The 21477-nt window shown below is 33.9% G+C and overlaps 2 protein-coding genes and 1 non-coding gene across 3 annotated transcripts; 1 reads left to right on the top strand and 2 right to left on the bottom strand.

Moving 5' to 3' along the window:
• Positions 1-1723: 1723 nt before the first annotated feature.
• On the bottom strand, positions 1724-1830 carry LOC144999029 (small nucleolar RNA R71). The gene has a single exon (XR_013660557.1). It is a non-coding gene; the product is annotated as a small nucleolar RNA R71 (small nucleolar RNA).
• A 5494-nt stretch (positions 1831-7324) lies between these two features.
• SLY2 (F-box family protein) lies at positions 7325-8188 on the top strand. The gene has a single exon (XM_078995372.1). It carries the CDS (start codon positions 7473-7475, stop codon positions 7983-7985), a length of 513 nt encoding a protein of 170 aa, XP_078851498.1. The 5' UTR covers positions 7325-7472; the 3' UTR covers positions 7986-8188.
• Positions 8189-18812: 10624 nt separating this feature from the next.
• LOC145047132 (Formyl transferase) lies at positions 18813-20632 on the bottom strand. The gene is made up of 5 exons (XM_078995371.1): positions 19991-20632; positions 19782-19893; positions 19533-19709; positions 19309-19435; positions 18813-19229 (listed from the first exon to the last, which is right to left on the bottom strand). Exons 1-5 carry the CDS (start codon positions 20382-20384, stop codon positions 19116-19118), a joined length of 924 nt encoding a protein of 307 aa, XP_078851497.1. The 5' UTR covers positions 20385-20632; the 3' UTR covers positions 18813-19115.
• Positions 20633-21477: the final 845 nt, after the last annotated feature.

Below are 21477 nucleotides of genomic sequence, written 5' to 3'. Positions count from 1 at the left end.
TTAGTTCAATTATGTCAAATTCTTATGATTTAGTGTGTTTGCCTTCTGCCATAAGTAGATAATTTACTAGACTTTCATTTAGTTAGAAGAAACCTTAAACTATGTCCTAGTTTCTTATTTTATGGATTATGTCAAGTTGGATTTAGTTTTTGTTTGATTATCGAGTCTAACATGTTAAATCTTTAATCTTTGTTGCTTATATTCAATTTAGGTGTAGGTAAATTATCAGTTTAGATTGCATGCGCTTGATTACCTAGTAGTTTTTGATCATTAAACTATTAGATTTATGATTCATCAAATCTTAGATTAGGTAATAAAGACAACAACTTTAATTGTGTTAGAAAACATGAATTGATCATAATTGTGTTGTCTCGATCATAGATATTTACCTTAGATATATCTTACATAGCTAAACTATCATTAATTATCAATTATGTGTTTGCTTGTGTATGATCATTACATAGTAGTTCATGAATTGAGGAAAATATTATGAGATCTGATCAAGATTACTAATAATATCTATATTAGTAACCAACTTTATTAATCCATAAATAAGATCTAACCATAGGAAAAGGTGGATTCAAAACTAAACGAAAGTGTTTTAAATATCTTGGTAACAACCGTTCTTAGTTTAAGTGTTTGTTAGTTTAAGTTAATATGAACTTGTAAAATCAGATAAAACCACTTTTTAATTATTGTTTGATTTTAGATTAGTTTTTACTAATTATTTTAATAAACTGAATTTCATTCCCTTTGTTTGATACCCAACTTACTGTACTATACTATAAACTCTATAAGTACACTGCCTATAGGTGCATTAATATATAAGTAGTTAGATTTATAAATTTAAAGCTAGATAGGATATAATTTATGCACATCAAGTTTTTGGCACCGTTGCCTGGGAACGGCTATTTCAGTTGTTAGTTTAATTGCTTTAGATTAATCGATCCTTTTTGTGGGGTAAAACCCACAAAAAGTTAATTTCCTGCATTTGTTAAATTTTATGCATTTCGGAACTCACGACGTAAGCATACACACTCACGACGTGAGACATGTAATCTCAATTCATTTTATTTTAGTTCGTTTTTACGTTTTGTTTCGTTTTGTTTTAGTAGTATGTGACACGCAGATCAAAGACACCATTGACACCACCTTTTGAAGATTCGGAGTTAGCATTTCTTAGAAATAATGACAAACACATTGGAGGATCAAGCAATAAGACGGTAAACGAAAGCAAGTTCGAAAGCTTTGAGAAGACTCCTAACAAAAAGGAAGTTTGATTCGAGCCTGAAACAGAATCAGAATTAGAATCGAACCCGGAAGCGAGTCAAAAGACGTGATGGCTGACATTGTCGGCATGACTATAGAGGCATACAAGAAGAGAATTCATGAGGACACCGGTTCGGGCCTTATGTAACCCGAAATTCCTTCTACCGCCAACTTCAAGCTAAAGGGGCACATTCTTTCCGCTCTAAAAGATATCCCATTCTACAGAAAAGATCATGAATATGCATACAAACAACTCGATAAAGTCAATGACATCGCCAATTATTTTAATATTCCAAATGTACCACGAGAAACGGTATTGTTAAGAATGCTTCTGGTCACTTTCAAAGGAGAGGCTAAAGATTAGTTAAAGGCACTCCCACCTGGTGAAATCACAACATGGGCACAAATACGTGAAGAGTTCATCCAACAATTTTTCCCAGCATCGAAGGTTTCTAAACTTAAGAAGGCCATAGCTAACTTTTAGCAACAAGTAGGGGAATCTTTGTATGAAGCATGGGAGAGATATAAAGGGTTACTAAGAAATTATCCCCAAAATGGTCTTAATGAGCAACAAGAAGTATCTATATTTTATGATAGGGTAAACATGACGACAAGGCAACTTCTCGATTCTCAAGGACATCTCACAAAGAAGAATCTCGCTACAATTAAAGAGCTAATCGAAGAATTCTCTAAAAATTCAATAGAATACCCAATCCTCGACAATACGGAGATAAGGGAATCAAAAATGGTGCTTCGGAAGACATGGCGGCAGTTTTGGAAATGTTAAAGAACATGGATCGAAGAATAACGAAAATAGATCAATCCATACATGCAATACGTGTGGGTTGCAAAAATTGCAATGGGTCACATCTAACTAAAGATTGCCATTTAGAAGAAAATGGGAATAGAAAAGTTCAAGTTTGTTATTCTAGTGGAGACCGATTTAATGAAGATTGGAGAAAGCAAAAGAAAGAATGGTTGTCGTATGAAGAGTACAAGCAACAAGCGGAAGAACAACGACCACCTAAGAAGATGATGGACTTTGAGTCAATGCTTAATAAAATGACATGATGCAACCAATGTTACCATTAGAAACCAAGAAGCATCCATTAAAAACATTAAGACTCAACTCGGGTAATTAACTACACTAGTTAATGAACGGTTACCACCTAAATTCCCAATCACAAATTGTAACCACATGTCATGGTCATATCCACTGAAGATGACACTATCTCTGAGTTTTTAGAGGCATTAGATGAAGACACAAAGCAGCCCGATCCACAGTCGAAAAGAAAGAAGATTAACGAATAAGATGAAGTTGTTGTACAGGTCTCATGAAATGACGATCACATGCTTATGTCGTGGGCAGGGTCTGGGCAGAAAAATTATTCTTTTGTCAAGCCATATCAACCTCTGTTACCGTTTCCTTCTCGAGTAAAGACACATCCATTAGAAAAAGATCATAAGAGATTTATCCAAAAAGTCAAGGGTATTCCAATTAATAACCCATTGATTGAAGCCTTCGCCAAAATTCCCGAATACGTAAAATTTCTGCAAGATCTCCTCGACACTCGCCAACAATTAGAGAAGACTTCCATTCCAATGTGGTTCTTAGTGAACAATGTTCAATGGTAATTATGGAAGGAATACCAAAGAAAATGGGAGATCTCGGACGCCTTACTCTACCATGTGAGTTTGGAAATAACATGAAGATATTTGCCTTAGCCGATTCTGGAGCTAGTATAAATTTAATTCCTTGTTCATTTTATCATAAACACAACCCTCCAGAATTGAAGACCACGAGGATGACAATTCATATAGTGAATCCATAAATAAGAACTAACCATAGGAAAAAGGTAGATTCAAAACTAAACGAAAGAGTTTTTAATATCTTGATAACAACCGTTCTTAGTTTAAGTGTTTTTTAGTTTAAGTTAATTTGAGCTTGCAAAATTAGAGAAAAAACCATTTTTAATTATTGTTTGATTTTAGATTAATATTTAGTAATTATTTTACTAAATTGAATTTTGTTCCTTGTGTTCGATACCCAACTTACTTTACTATAGGTACAGTGCCTATATGTACATTAGTAGATAACTAGTTAGGTTAATAATGTTAAAGCTACATAGGTATAATTTGTACACATAAGTGCAAATCTTGTTTTTGAATACAATCTCCCAAGCATCTTTATTATCCTGAAAAGAGTTCTTCAAGACTTGTCTAAACAAATCTGGATACTCATAATTCACCATTTTTAAATCTCCTCTAAAGATCATGAACAATCCTACATTCACATATTGTTCCGGTTCTTAAACCCAGTTACCTGGACCAGAAGGACATGAAACCTGGACTACCCGGAACCCCGACCTGTTCTACATATTTCGTTTCTAACGATTTTGGTTTTTCGGTTTTAAATTTCATCCCTACTCACAACAATGTTGCTTTCATTTTAGTGCCTAAATCTATAAGCTAGTATGGGTGATAATTCTCGACCCAACTCATAACCTGACACGAATCCAACATGAAAATAAACATGTTTAGGTTCAAATTTAGGACCCACCAACCCATTTATTTCATGGGTTAAGTTGGATTAACCGTTTGCATTCACGGGTCAACCCGCCAACCCGACATTATATATTATATTTAAAAAAACAAAATTTTATTTATGACTTAATAGAATATATTCAATAGACGACATTGTAAACCTCTTTTTTCCAGGTGTGTTGATTAAGTTGTTATGATAGATTAGTATTTGGTTTTTCATTTTTATCTAGTCAATGTAAAATGTTAGTTGTTAATTAATTGAGAGACGTGTATCATTCATATAAATTTAACATGTGAAAAGTTATCCGAAAATGACCATTTGATTCTTTGACCCGATATCGGCCCACAAACCCGCAAACCCATATACTTAAAAGGGTTATGCGGATTGGGTTGATATTTTCAACCCGCCAACTCATATATTATATGGGTTGGATTGGGTTAATGTACTATGACACGTCAACCCATCAATCCGCGATCCATCAACCCGAACCCAACCAAATTATCAGATTGTTTATAAGTATTATTGTCGTAGATTAAATTTTGTGATACTAAGGCATATAGTCGAAATTTTGTGATACACAATCCTCAAGATCTATAGGAATCCCTTGAAGATCAAATCACCCTATTATATACCATATTTTCTAGCAATTTATACAAAATGTCTCAATAAGTAGATTGTGTTTTTTTTTGTGAAAACTGAACAAAATTTGATTATATATATATATATATATATATATATATATATATATATATATATATATATATATATATATATATATATTATTAGTTTTAAGCTTTTACAAAAATCTCCAAGAAAAAGATTTGTTTAGGAGTAACAACTTAAAACTTTTATTTTAAACAAAAATCTTTTAATTTTAAAACTACTTAAAGTATTTAATGAAAGTTTTTAGCTTTAATTTTTTTCATTTTATGTTATTTTACATATTTTAACAACTTAAGATTAATTTACCTAATATTCTATACAGATAAAAAGCCTATAATTTTTAGCTTTTAAATTAATTTGTGCAAACATACCATATACAAAAGTATATTCTTACAAATAAGAAAACCCAAAATATATTATTATTATTATCTACAACTAAATTGACATGTATCAAGAAAGATAGGACCAAGTCATAGGATTCTTAAAGGAATACGGTCAAAGGTGAAGACAAGCGTTGCAAATTGTCAAACAACAACATAATGTAAACTTCAACTCGAAAGACACACACTCACACACAATATTATTGGCTGAGACATGTGTGTAGTATCCAAGGCATATGGTTGTTTTTTCCCCGAGGGTTTTTTCATAGAGTCAGCGATTTGACTTTGGGTTTAATTACCATACCACATTGTTCATATCACTAAGCTTATTCTCTATCGTAATTTTCGAAATTCATTATCTACTATCATATATTATAATCTGAATGTTTTAATGAGTTGGATGCATATAACTCCAAAATATTAGAAAAACAAACAAACAAAAACTGATTGACTTTATATGAGAAACGCAAATACTAGTATTTAATAAAAGTAAAACAAAAGAATCATACAAATGTAAGAGAATAACATAGCTTACTTGTAATATTAGTATCAGTTAATGTCATAGCACAATTTTTTTTTCCTTTTTTAAACAACGTTTTAGAAATTTATATTATATTACAAGGTAAGCAACAACTAAACTTTTGATTTACAAAATACTTTTATTTTATGTCTATATTTTATGAGCAAACACATGATGATACACCACCTCTTTGGAGGGTGAAGCTTGATGTTGTACTGAAATGTCATTTAGCATCATGCACCAATAGAAATTTAGTAAATTAAATAATTATAGATATTAAATGATTTTCATAATTATATGTATATTAAATGATATCGATAATTATAATTCTCTTTTTATGGAAACTAATTAAATCCGTCGTTAATGTCAGCAATAACATTCTTTCATAATGAATTTGCATCTAGGTTTTTATATACGAGTTCGTACTTTGTTTCAAGACTCAATCACTTAAAATACAATAAAGTTGTATGGAATATGAAGAACGAGAGTTTATTCTACTAGAATACACTCTCATTCTACTGCAGTACACTCTCATTCTTCTAGATATGAATTTATTCTGAAAGAATATTATTGTTGACATTAATGACGAATTTAATTAGTTTCCATAAAAATGAGTTATAAGTATGGATAACATTTAATATATATATATATATATATATATATATATATATATATATATATATATATATATATATATATATATATATAATACTAAATTTCTATTGATGTAGTCTAGCACACAATAGATGTGAAAAACATTTAAACCTCTCTCTCTCTCTCTCTCTCTCTCTCTCTCTCTATATATATATATATATATATATATATATATATATATATATATATATATATATATATATATATATATTGTTTTTAACAACTTTTGATAGGACACAATCCACTATTGTAAAAGGCAAAAGTATGTAGTTTGAGTCCCTTCCTACCAATTAGCCACTTACCTTACATTCAACACCTAAGTTGATGGACCATGGCTCCATGTGTATAATATGGTCCAAGAATATGACTTTCCCATCAATACCTATCAAGTCCAACCAACTTTGAACTTGCGCAATACCCTATAGTTACATGTGACTTGTAGTTCATCAAGAGATCTTGTCACTTAGGGTTTTTTTTTAATATATGAGTAAATAAATTATTAGGAATGTTTTCAACACTTGGGGTTTTTTTTCTTCTTCTAACGTTATAAGATGGTTTGCATGTGTGATGTGTTAAGTGATGAGATTTGCATAAATACCATTTAGAAGCTTGCATTCAAATCTCATATGCATGTAGCATTTTGTAAATTAATTTAATATGCATAATAAGCGAGTACGTGAAAGAAAAATCATATTATGACGTCATATTTTTGGTTACCCATGTGTTGTTAGAAGTGGTAAAGTGATGGTTTGTAAATATTTAAATAAGTTGTAACTAAATATCTATTTTATAGACTGGGTCCGGTCGGATTGAGATGTAAATATTTTTGTTTATTCAATTAAATTTATATATAATTGATATGTTAAATGTGATTTACAAAATCCCACCAGATTCAATTTTATGATGGTCTTATGATTAAAAAAAATCATAATATACGTTTGTGGAATTTAGAACATAAAGTATATGGTTATTTCAAATACATATCATAATAATTTATTTAAAGTAGATTATGATATAGATAACTAATCATTTTAAATATCTAGAAAAGAAGTAAATCTTTTACTTAATATGAATAGAAGTATTTTATATAAAAAGGTTTGACAATAATTTTTTTATCCATGAGTGTAACGGATCAAAAGCATTGAATAATGTAAACAATTAATAAACAAATACAAACCAACATTTTTCACTTTGCCCCAAAAAAACAAAAATATTGACATTTCCCTCCATATTAAATAATATTTTTATTATTATTATTAAAAAAATAACCCTCTAAGCATTGGTTTCTGTTCTTTCACACCCCCTTGGAATTTTGTCACTTGGGGTTTTCCCCAATTCGATCGATACCCCATGTCAAAAAATTCTGCACTCTACAAAAACCCTCGAATCCCCCTTTAACATCGATCAGTTTCACCTCTGCTTTTTTTCGTAATTAGCATCAATGGTGCAGATTCGTGAATATGGAGAGGTGAAAGTGAATGATGATGATGATAACAATAATGGAGAAAGTGAGAGGTTTTGTATAAACGATCACCTGGATTTGTTGATCGAGGTTCTGAAGAGGCTTGACGGACGATCGTTAGGTGCTGCAGCTTGTGTATGCCGGCAATGGTGTTCGATCGCACGGAACGATTCGTTGTGGGAGCATCTCTGCTTCCGTCACGTGTCGCCACCTCCAATTGGTGTTCGGCCGGTGGTTTCGGCGTTGGGTGGGTACAGGAGGCTGTACATGGTGTGTGTGAGGCCGGTTTTGAGTAGACTCAAAAGGAGGAGAATCGGTGGTGAATCGGAGGTGGTGAGACGAGTCTGGAACCAGAATGAGGTGGAGCTTTCTTTGTCGTTGTTTTGTGTTGAGTATTACGAGAGGTTGTTGGTTGGTGGTGGAGGTGGAAGGGTCGCCGGAGATTCGCCGGCGTCGTCGCTCAAGTTTCTATGCATGCCCGTGAATGTTTGAGAAAAAAACGATGACGTTTCAATATGAAAGCAAAAAGGCATTATGATATATCTATCGATTATTTGAAGCTACTGCCACTAGTATAGCGGGTGAAATTCTTTATTTTCTTCTCGTTTTTTTAGTTTCAAATTTTCATAATTATTTTTGTAATTTTATTTTATATTATAAAGAAATTAAAATCTTTTAAGGATGTTATTTTTATATGAGTTCGAACGTATTATGATTATAACATATAAATCTTTATGTTCCGAAAATATTTTCTTTCAATTCTTTGTTTATTATCTTACATTGGTCCATAAACTGTTTTTTTTTTTGTGCATTTGTAATTTTTAAGATATTAAAAAAGAGAAGAAAATTAGAATTTTCCATATCCTATAAGTTTCTATTTTGAGGCTATTTATGATGGTCTAAAATTGATCACAAAGTTATTGCGCTAAGATCTGATTTTGGATATGAAATGTTTGGAAGATAGGCTCTTTGCACTAAAATCAAAACATAATAATAATTTTTTATAGAAAAAAACATCTTTTAGGGTTGTATCAAAAAATAACAACTTATTTTAGTTTAGTTCATGGTTTAAACAATTTTTCATAATACAAAACGATCGTATATTTAAATATTCTTTCTTTTAGGTAAGTTGTTTTGATCATTATAGCACACTAAGCCTATCGACCATCATATTACTTGGTTTTTAAGGGATTGATGTAATGTTATTATTTTGTTTTGTTTCTATCATTTCATATAAAGTATGAATGTACTTCATATATGATTCAGGAAATTCAAATAGCTGTTTAACATACATGTAATAGACACAAATATAAAATGAATATTGAGATAATTAAAGTAATTTATTATTTTATATATATCTTTACTCCTTTTTTTTTTATAAAAACAGTATATCTTTATTATATATTTATAACGGAAGAGTATAACAACGGATATGAGAGGCATGAGATTGTATTGTCACTTTCACTTTCTAGTGTGGTACCCATGAAAACTAGAATAGCTTTAATTTTCGTTTTTATATTGATGGTGCAGGATATAATCATAAATCATTCCATTTGCTTTCTATATTAATGTTTTTTTTAATCAATTATAATAATTTTTTTAACTCGGTTATGTTATCATGCAATAGTTCTAGCATGTAAGTTACATGTCTTATTAGATATTTATATTAAAGCACATAGCAATCGTTTCTACATTATAAACGATAACATTTTTCTGGACCAATCATAAATGTAGGTCTTTGATTGGAAGTTAATCAACACAGTACAATGGAGCATTCTACGTAATTATTTTTTTGGAACATGAGAATTTTATTACTTAAGATGCTAGAATAAATAAGACATTACAAAGAAGCAATAATACAGATTGAATTGTTAAACCAATCAATTCAAGTAATTTTGACACTAGTGCTTATATGAAATGGTGTATGACAATCTATCAAACAAAATTTCTTTGTTTGTTTGTTTGTTTGTTTTTTGTTTCGAAAATCAAAGCCTTATAAAAATTCCAAAATATATAAAATTTCCAAATAACAATAAGTCTCGAGAAAAAACGCATCTAATCTTATCGAACAAAGTTTTTTTTTGGTATGTCTGCTCTGAGAATCAAAATATTATGAAAATTCCAAATAACTATGTCTTGAGAAAAACCGGATCCAATCACCTTTTGTTTTTGAGTTGATGACGATGACATGGGAACATGGTCGATTCAACTAATCATGTATGTAAATGTTGTAAAAGAATGAACGATGATTTTAAAGATATATCAATAAGATTCCTTCAAGTCCGCATGAAAAAATAAACATCTAGCGATTAGGGCGACCGGTGGCCTGTTTTAACATCCCCATCATTGATGTAGCTATTTTCCATTCAGTGGAATCACGATGTCATGGGGATGAGGAGTGGAGGAAGGTGAAGAGAAAACACACTCCTATGAATCGAAATACTCATCACAGGTGGATGACTAAGCCTAATTCACGAGATGTAAATGATGCTCGATCTATTTATATTACTAATTTCCCAAGTTCTATTTAGGCAAAAATATATGGAAGTTGTGTGCTAGAGTGGATCATGTGGTTGATGTTTTTAATGCTAGTAAGTTGTCTTGGATGGGGAAGCGATTTAGTTTCGTTCGGTTTGTTGGGGATCAAGATATCAATGCCATAGTAGACAAACTTTGTGAAATGTGGTTTGGTTTTTACAAGTTGTATGAAACCGCTACAAGATTCTTGTTGGATGATCAAAGCCATAAAAAGCCTAGTGTCATCTCCAAGGTCGAGAGGGCTAATGGGCTGGAAAATTCTATGTGAGTGTTGTGAGGAGCCATTCAAAAGTGATAGGGAAGAAGTACAAATGACCGATGGAGGAGATCTTAGAGTTTCAATATGGAGATTTTATGGTGTAGAATAAGAGTTATGCATGCTTCAGTAAGGCTAGAGATTTTCTAACTCTTACTAATTTACGTATGGTGTGCATGGATGAGGGGTTTGGCGTAGTGGATATTCGTTATGTTGGAGGGTTAAGGGTTGTTGTTAAATTTAAATCGGAAGTGTTGTGGAATATCATGGCTAATAAGGCTAAACACTCCTTTGATACCAGTTGGTGGTCTCACAAAATTGATTCAATCACAAGTAGATACGAAGAATAAAGAACGGTAGAGAATACTTTAAAACTAAACCCTTTTATTATCAATAATAGTTTCGTAAAATACCAAGAGATAGTAAGAGAACATACTATGATTATGAACACACTCTTGATGGATATCCTTAAAAAAAAAGGATATCAAATATATAACATAATTTCCTCCTTTCAATGAAAACAACTTCTCCATGTTGTTGAGTGAAACCATGATGGTTCTAGAAACATGGATGTCTACATGATGGACACCATGAAATTTGATCCTTATGTTCCATTAAGAGCAGTCACAGAAGATGACAAACTGCCATCTGTCGTTAGAGCTCACGTTCATCATTGAACTGGAAAAGAAAAGAAGAAATCTAATATGGATGTTAGGGCAAGGGTAATTATTTGATTTTCTCTTCCGTATGAAGTGTATCATCTTGTTGAAAATTATGTGTCTGCCAAGGATATCATCAAAACTCTGACTATAATTTATAGGACTTAACTTGTACCCCGATGGGTACAATTGAAATAGTGTCTCACAACCCTGTATTAACTAGTTTACTTGTAGTGTTATATTGTTCTCTTGTACTTGAAACTGTATGTATCACCTCGTAGTAGTGTACTTTGTAATGTAAAATAATTATAATTAAATAATTATTTAGTAATGTATCCTTAAATAATTGTAATAGAGTAGTGTTCCATAAACTATACAACCTATAGTTTATATATTTGTTGCTATATAATGTTCTCAAACTTGTAAAGTAGTGTAGTGTTTCCCAAACTATACCTATTAAAGTTTAAATGTATGTTCTTGTATCGATTCTTGGACATAGTAAAATAGTTTAGTGGTTCACAAACCATACCAATTATAGATTAAATGTATGCTCTATAATGAACTGAAACTTTTGCAATTTAACAGTTTGTATAAGTATTAGTGAGAGATTTATGAAAAATACCCTTTTGCTCGACATGCGACAAAAGGGTTAAAAATATATAAATATATATATATATATATATATATATATATATATATATATATATATATATATATATTTTTATAAAATGTAACGATAAATTGGTTTGAATCAATTGCAAATGGTTTGAAATCGTTTGAATATTGACACAAGAGTCATTGTGTTTTACTTGTATTCCCCTTAAAAACATTGAAAAATAGTGAAAACGTAGGGGTATGAACTCACCTTGAATGCGTATTCGAGTCTGGATAGTGAAACTGTAGTGACGAACCTCAGGCCAACGTACGTGGAAATAACAGTATCCTAATAATATTTATACATGTAATTGTATTTAAATTAGCGAAATAATTATTTAAAGTGTTAAACAACACTCAATTTATGTAAGGATTACTTACAAAAATTACCAAGAATTATTTTGGAGTGTTGATAAGTGTTTTCGGTCTAGCATTCACCGAATTCCCTTGATTTCGATCTTAAAACCTCAACCGAGAACCAAGTTCACGGTTTAAAAAGGGTTTCGGCCTGAATGAGTTTTTGGTCCCAGTAGTTTTCAGTCAGCTTGAAGATTTGAAGATTTGTTCTTAGTGTTCCTGATGAAAATTTATGAAGATTTGAAAGATTTTGCTTGAAGTTATGAAGGTTCTTGGTTGATATTTGAGAGAAAATTGGGTGTGTTTTTTATTGAAAAAGTGAGAAATAACTCAAGTTTTCGTGTAAATATATATATATATATATATATATATATATATATATATATATATACCGAGAGGGTTCTCGGTCGAAAAGGGGTTTTCGACCGAGATCTGTTTTCGGTGGGCAGGGGTTTTCGGTGCAAGGTTCTCGGTTCCAAAGGAAAAATATTTGATTTTTAAATGCATTTTATTCCTGTAAAATATAATACTTATATGTGTGTGTGTGTGTGTGTGTGTGTATATATATACACACGTGCGCGCACACACACACACACACACACACATATATATATATATATATATATATATATATATATATATATATATATATATATATATATATAATACACATCATTTATATAATTAAAATAATATTCTAACCCTTATGAACTTAACGAAATAAATAAAACTCGAAATTTTATTTAAAATAGTTTGACTTTTATTGACTTGAGAACAACGGGTTGTTACATTATCCCCCCCGTTAGAGGGAATTTCTTCCCGAAATTCTTTCTATAGTGAATAAATCATGGACTAAGGAAAAGATGCGGGTAATTTTGTTGCATCTGATCTTCTCGCTCCCAAGTGAATTCAGGTCCCCGCTTCGCATTCCATCGAACCTTTACTATCGGTATGCAACTTTGTTTCGTTCGTTTGACTTCCCTATCCATGATTTCTACTAGTTCTTCCACAAAGTTAAGACTCTCTTTTACTTCGATTTCATCGAGTGGAATTACAAAAGTCTCGTCGGATCGACACTTCTTTATATTTGAAACGTGGAAGACAGGGTGTATGTTATTAAGTTCTTGTGGTAGGTGGAGTTTGTAGGCTATTGGGTTGATTCTAGCGAGAATCTCGAACGGCCCGATCTACCTTTGGTTTAGTTTTCCACGTTTTCCAAAGCGTATAATGCCCTTCCAGGTTGAGACCTTCAACAGAACGTGGTCACCAACTTGGAATTCCAAGGGTTTTTGTCTCTTATATGCGTAGCTCTTTTGTCTATCTCTAGAGGCTTTTAGTTGTTCTCGGATTTTGACATCTTTTCTGTGGTTTCTCGAATCATTTTCGGGGCTGCGAGAGTGTTGTTAGGAATTTGGCCTCGAGCTAGTTGTGTGTCACCCACTTTAGCCTAGCACAGAGGGGATTTGCACTTACGGCCATAGAGGGCTTCGAACGGAGCAACCTTAACGCTAGAGTGGTAGTTGTTGTTATATGAAAACTCGACAGGTGGCAAATGGGTATCCCATGCTTTACCAAAGTCGATCACACAGGCTCTCAACATGTCTTCTAGTGTTTAAATGGTTCTCTCACTCTACCCGTCACCTTGTGGATGGTAGGTTGTACTCATGTGCAGCCTAGTTCCCAGAGATTTTTATAATGACTTCCAGAATCGCGAGGTGAATCTACTGTCTCTATCCGAGATAATAGATATGGGCACACCATGCGGTCGTATTATCTCTCTGATGTAAGTTCTAGTCAATTTCTCCATCTTGTCTGTTTCCTTTATTGGTAGGAAGTGGGTGGACTTGGTTAACCTATCAACGATTACCCAAATGGTATCATGACCACCCGGGGTCTTGGGTAACTTGGTAATGAAATCCATTGTAATCCGCTCCCACTTCCACTCAGGTATTTATGTTTGTTATAGTAGACCTGAGAGGAGTTCTGATACTCTACCTTGACTTTGGCGCAAGTTAGGTACTTGCCCACATCGGTAGCAATCTCTGTTTTCATGTTCGGCCACTAATAAAGCTTCTTGAGATCCAGATACATATTATATGAACCTGGATGAATGGAGTATCAAGTTTTGTGTGCTTCATTCATGACCAGCTCCCTAAAATCACTGAACTTTGGGGTCCATATCCGATTCATGAAATAACAAACTCTGTCACCCTTGATCTCTAAGTTCTTCTCCATTCCTCTTAAGGCTTCACCCGTCACATTTTTCTGCTTTTAAAGCTTCTAGCTGGGCTTCCTTGATCTGTGTGGACAGATAGGAATGGATGGTCATGGTTAGTGCTTTTACTCTACAACTCGTGTACTCCTTTCAACTAAGGGCATCTGCTACTACATTGGTATTGTCGGGATGATAGCAAATCTCACATTCGTAATCATTGAGTAGTTCTACCCATCGTCAATGTCTCATGTTAAGTTCTTTCTGATCAAAGATGTTCTAAAGGCTTTTGTGGTTGGTGAAGATAGTACACTTTGTACCGTAAAGGTAATGTATCCAGATCTTCAGAGCAAATACTACTACTCCCAACTCGAGATCATGAGTGGTGTAGTTGACCTCGTGTGTCTTTAGTTGTCTCGAGGCATACACAATAACCTTTCCTCACTGCATAAGTACACATCCTAACCCTTGATTGGATGCACCACAGTATACTACGAAGTCTTTTGTTCCTTCCAGAAGAGACAAGATAGGTGTGATGCATAGGGTCGCTTCAGTGTTTGTAATGCAGTGTCTTGTTTTTCTCCCCAACTAAAAGTTACACACTTCTGAGTCAGGGTAGTAAGCGGTTTAGCGATTCTGGAGAAGTTTTGTATGAATCTGCGATAGTAGCCAGCAAGACCCAAGAGTTGACGGATCTCTATGGGTGTTCTCAGTGCCAACCAATTCTCGAGTGCCTTAATTTTGGAAGGGTCCATGTGTATGCCTTCTTCCCTAACCATGTGACCAAGGAAAGTTACTCTCCTAATCCAAAACTCGCACTTTGAGAATTTCACTTATAACTTCTCCACCCTTAATGTTTTTAGAACTTGTCTCAAGTGTTGACTATGTTCTTCCTTGCTTCGTGAATAGAAAATTATATCATCTATGAATATTATCACGAATTTGTCTAAGAAAGGATGGCACACCCGATTCATTAAGTCCATGAACACGACGGGTGCATTTATCAGACCAAAGGGCATCACTACAAACTCGTAGTGACCATAACGAGTTCGGAGTGTTGTCTTGGGAACGTCACTCTCGTGGACTCGTAATTGGTGGTACCCTGATCTCATGTCGATCTTTGAAAAGTAGCTCGCTCCTAGGAGTTGGTCGAACAAATTACCTATTCTGGGTAGAGGGTTGCGGCTTTTAATGGTAAGCTTTTTAGTTCTTGTGGACTCGTAATTGGTGGTACCCTGATCTCAGGTCGATCTTTGAAAAGTAGCTCGCTCCTAAGAGTTGGTCGAACAAATCGCCTATTCTGGGTAGAGGGTTACGGTTTTTAATGGTAAGCTTTTTAGTTCGCGGTAATGTATGTACATTCGGAAAGATCCATCTTTCTTCTTCACGAACAAGACCAGTACTCCAAAAGGTGAGAAGTTTGGTCTAATAAATCCCTTACTGAGCAGTTCGTTTAGTTTGCTGGATAATTCATGCATCTCCGCTGGTGCTAGACAATACAGGGATTTGGCTACGGGGAGAGCTTTAGGAATCAAATCGATTCGGAACTAGACTTGGTGTTCAGGAGGAACTCCTGGGAGATCCTCGAGAAAGACTTCAGGAAAATTACAGACTTCGGGAACGCTCTTGAGGTCTTTTACGTCTTGTTTTTCATCCACGACGTGGGCTAAGAACACGTGATATTCCTTGCTTAAGAATTTTTGGGCTTTAATGCAAGAGATGATGTGAAGGCTTACACTGGGTTTGTCATCGTAGATAACAAGAGTTTCGCCATTTGGCATATTAAGGTGATTGGCCTTCTCGTAGCATAGAATATCGGCACGGTGAGGACTTAACCAATCCATACTGATGATGACGTCCAAACTTTTTATTGAGACCAGCATAAGGTCGATTAGGAAAGAGTTATCATTTAGTGTGAGTGTGCAACCTATGTATATGTCGTTAGTGCTCTCTATTTTTACGTTAACCATCTCAACGGTGAAAGTTTTGTTTAGAGATTGTGGTTTTTGTTTGATGAGGTGTTTAAATTTATGGCTTACGAAACTCCTCTCCGCACCACTATCAAATAGTATTCATGCATAAGAGTGATGGAGGAGAAATGTATCCGTGACCACTGTAGGATCCGCTATTGCTTCCTCCTGTCCCATGGCCAGCACTCTTCCCGCACCGCCAGTGTTCTTTTGTGTTCAGGCAATCCCTATTGTAGTGCCCAATCCCTATCGTTATTCTCATGATGGGTAGCTAACCCAATCATAGTACAAAAGAGTGGTCAACACTAGCGAATATGTATAGACTTCACCGACTTGAACAAAGATGTCTGAAAGATTGTTACCCCTATTAGACGCATACAAGGGGCACCATCAAATCCATATGCGAAAAGATGACGAGGAAATAACAAAGTTGCATACCAACATCGGGACATGTTGTTACAATGTCGTTTGACCTCAAAGATGTGAGGCAACCGATCAGAGATTAGCAATAAAGTTTTCATATCACAAATTGGACGGAACGTTGAAGTTTATGTTGATGACATGGTCATTTAAAGTAGGGAAAATGCATTTTTCCTTAAAGACATAGAAGAAATATTTGAAATTTTGCAATGAGTACACATGAAATTAAACCCATATAAATGTGTATTAGGAACGGAGGAAACAAAATTTCTAAAGCATATGATCATGGCTAAGGGGATTAAAGATAATCCTAAAAAGGTGAATATGTTAATACAATTACAATCCCCTAACTCAGTCAAAGAGTTACAGGCTCTAAATGGCAAGTTAGCAGCATTAGGTATACTTGTTAGCTGCTAAAACAACAATAAGCATTGTGATGGTGGAAAACATGAACTCCACTCAAATACGAAGATATATTTTATAAGTTGAGTTCTCCAAGGGGAATAGATAAGATATATAGATATTGAAAAATCAGAACTAGTACTAGCAGTGTTACAGAAATCGGCCTAATCGGCCGATTAATCGCTAATCGGACCTCCACCGATGAGATTTATTGTTAATCAGTCACTATAATCAGATTTGGTCAATACAGGTCAAATTCGGAATTAATCGGACCTAATCGGGCCTAATCGGACCTAATCAAACTTAATCGGACCTAATCGGGTTTGGTTAACGCAGATCAAAGTTGGACCCAATCAGCCCTAATCGGACCTAATCGCCGATTAATCACTTTTTTTGTAGGATTAAAATTACATTTATAAATTTTTGAATAATTTTCTTAATAATTAACGGTCCTCGATTAATCCCCATCTAACCGATTAGCAGCCGATTAGCGATTTCTGCAATCATGAGTACTAGTAAACGCAAGAATACGCCTTTTGGGGCATGTGACCGAATGGGTTGTCAAAGTAGGATAGCATGAGATAGAATTTCATCCACAGACAAACATCAAAGCACAAATCCTAGCGTCGAATAATTAGTCCAAATACAAGGCACTTATAATCAGACTACAATTAGCAATCAAAGTAGGACTACAATTAGCAATCAAAGTAGGAAGCAGGAAAGCAAAAGCATTTGTTGATTCTATGATAATCGAAAATCAAGTTAACGATATGTATGAGGTTAAAGGTCACAACCTGATAAAATATGCAGCGGAGGTTAAAGAATTGATAAAATAATCCAACACGTTTAAACTCGAGCATATGCTAAGATTGAAAAACAAAAGAGTAAACGCTTTAAGCAAGCTTGCATCATCGCTTTCCTACACCTCACAAAGCGAGTCTTGGTCGAAGTCCTCAAAACAAAAAGTATCAACGAACAAAAGACAATATCCATAGTGGAAATAATAAATGATTGGCAAATAACGATAATGGAATATCTCTCAATAGGAAAACTACTAGAAGATGAAAAACAACCCCAAAATAATGATTAAAGCACCATCTTTTGCAATTCAGTATGGCGTACGATACAAAAGGGGATACTTGTCGTCGTAGTTGAGATGTGTGAGTACTTCTGAAGCACAATATTTAATAATGGAAGTACATGAAGGAATAGTTAGAGCTCATGAAGGAGCAAGAACAGTAATCCAAAAAAATTACAAGATTGAGGTGTTATTAGCCAACGATGTACAAAGATGCTGAAACTACTATATACAAATGAGAGAAGTGTTAGAAACATGCCCCGATACGAAAGTAGCAAAGACATCAGTGATAAGCATAACCAACCCATGGTCATTCACCCAATAATTCTAGTTGTAATGGTCGATTACTTTACGAAGTAGGTAGAGCCAAATCCCTTAGCAACCATGACAAGGCAAAACATGGAGACATTCTTTTGGAAACAAATCATTTCCCTTACTTGTCTACCGAACACAATAATATTGGATAATGGCACACAATTCGCACACAATCATCAATGAAATAACGACATGTCGGACGTCTCTCTATCTTTTGTGTCTTTAATTAAATACAAGATTTTCATCGATCCGTGTTACTTCTTCGTGCGTTGTTGTGGAACCATAAAGTGAGTATTTTTTTTTCCCCCTAAAGGTAATTCTCTCTTAAATGCATAGATTTTCATTATGTGAAATTAATTCCAACAAAAATACAATTATGAAATTAACATAATCAGAATGATCAGTATTCAATGTGATGATAAGGGTTTTTCTTAAACAAAGTGACACATTCAAAGAGATAACCAACACGGCATAACCAATTATTAAGGAGTGTGATACCCAATTACCAATATACCCACAAGCTCAAAACCGGTTGCCTACCCTTGGGACCCTTCAAAAAGGATATAAATGTACTAATTGAACAACTTATTAACAAAAAAAAAATCAAAACTCAAACAAATCAAATTGTTCCATGACATTGTAAACACCATAGGAAAACACAATTCCTTTCAATATCACCCATTTCTAGGTAACAAGACACACAAAACACAAAACTAGGGCTCAAAAAGCATATAGATAAAAATCAGTAAATTACCCCTCTGTTAGCTATAATGTTCAGGATCAGCTTTGCTTCTTATGATAGGAACGCCATCTTCTCTCCAAATCACACGATCTTCACATATTGCAGCTGCCACCTCAGCATACATTTTATGTTCCTAACAAACCATGTATTAAAGATTACAAAAAGATTGCAAAAGGCACAAACTTGATTCCAATCAATGTAAAATTCACTACCTGGCGAAGAACCCTTGCAGCAAGTTCTTCAGCAGTGTCATTAACAACCACAGGAACGATTCTTTGGGCCAGAATTCGACCCGTGTCGTAGTTCTCATCAACAAAATGGATCGTGGGACCCGAATATCTTCTCAAATAACAGAAAAACAAAAACACATAAGAGATCATATGAGGCAAAATACAGCAAAAACAAAGATTGTGAAGAGGTTAAGAACATTCATTACCTAGCTCCAGAAGCAATAACAGCTTTATGCACCTTGGTACCATAATACCCTTTGCCTCCAAAAGCAGGAAGAAGTGAAGGATGGATATTCAAGATTGAATTTGGATAAGCTCGGATCAATTCAGATGGTATAAGCTTCAAGTATCCAGCTAGAAGAATAAAGTCAATCTTGTATGTACTACAGAGCACAATAGAATGTATTGAGAAACAAAAAGAAAAAGGGAACGTATGATTATAAGAAGAAATTCACCTTAGAGCAGCTACAAGATCGTCTGAAGATAGGCCTTCTGGTTCTTTCTTTGTACTAGGATATATTATAACGGGGATGCCATTCTCTCTTGCATACTGTGCACCTCCACAATCTATATATTTACAAAACTGAAATTGGTAAAGATATTGAAGACGATGCATGCAAAATCGAAGAAGGTAAAATATGAGGAACAATATGCTATAATCTACCATGTTTGTTGGTGACTAATACTACAAAGCGTCCGTGAACATCTCCACTGAGAATCGCCTGATGAACAGCTCGGAAATTCGAACCGCCGCCGGAGACAAAAACAGCAAGGTTTTTCCTTCGAACACCGTTCTTTAAACTCTCGCTTTCATCAAAACTAGTTTCTAATTGTTCGTTGCTACTTCTACACTTCAATACTCTCCCCCTCGACGCTACAAGCGGCAGAAAATCATGAAAATCATGGGGTTTTAAGGATACTCGGCTTTGCGACTTTAATTGTGAGCTCAATAGCCGAGAATCAGATGTAAGGAATGGCAATAAGGTTGCATTTTTATGGTTTTGAAGTGATGAAAACAATGAATTTGAACAAACACTAAAAAGGGTTTCCATCGCCATTGAAAGGCTAGCAACCTTAGGGTTTTGTAATTGGTGGTATAATTATTAATGCGATTCAAGAACCACCTAAATAGCGTGCTTAATACTGGAAATTCTAAGGGATTTTCAGTGACAAAACTAATCGAATTGCAATATGTTTGTACGAGATAAGGAACAAATAGAAGAAAAGTGATGATTGATTCGAGGTTCTCAGAGAAGTAGCGCTGGAGGCGATGGAGCGGGAAGAGGGCTCGGCTTAGAACAGCAAAGTACAAAAATATCCCTACACTATTGTAAACTTCAAAACTTAACCCTAGCCCATATAGAATTACAAACGTTATCCCTAAACTAAACCAATAGCTTTTTTTATACTTTGTGTCTAATCGAAAGGTCCTTATGGATATGAGAAGTTGGATACATTTATGCAATAAATCAATGAATAGATATATAATGATTAGTGGTTGCCTAAAATCTTTGTCACTTTTTGTGAAAACAATCTTTGAATTTCTTATTAAGTTTATGTTTATGTTTCTAATAATCAATTTCAGAGAACTTAATATGGTATACAAGAAGAAAAAACAAAAGATGACCTAAAGTTTTTAAAATCAGTTATTGAGTTTAAGTGATCAATACTTAGGACACATATGAGTTAGAAGGACATAATGTTACTTATTGGTAACCAGCTCCATTGTGAAATAATAAGGAATAGCTTAAAGTTGATTTTACTTTGATAAAAAAAAAGGTCTAAAATGAAAAATGTAACGTCCCGAAAATTTCAAAGAGGTTTTTGTTTTTCAAAATAAATAAATTGATTAAAACATTTATCTCATAAATCATTAGGAAGTGATCAAGTAGATTTTGCGATGCTTGAAGAGAAAATGGGAAAAAAAATAATGTTTCAAACTTATTGCATGAATTAATGTTTTTAGTTTGTTATGTTTTAAGTCAAAAGTAATTAGATAGGGTTGTGGGGCTCATCAATATCTTTCCGTGCATATCAAGATCGACGAAAACGGAATTGAAACGAAGAAGTTATGAATGCTTGAAGTTTGAGTTAGATTGGTTGAAAACCCATTCTCACGATGTGACAGGAATGTGTCACAACGTGAGAACC

This window comes from Lactuca saligna, chromosome 5 (assembly GCF_052625555.1).
Source record: "Lactuca saligna cultivar CGN05327 chromosome 5, ASM5262555v1, whole genome shotgun sequence".
NCBI lineage: Eukaryota > Viridiplantae > Streptophyta > Magnoliopsida > Asterales > Asteraceae > Lactuca > Lactuca saligna.
Note: the sequence above shows the minus strand (reverse complement) of the source record. Positions and strands in the feature narration are given on the sequence as shown.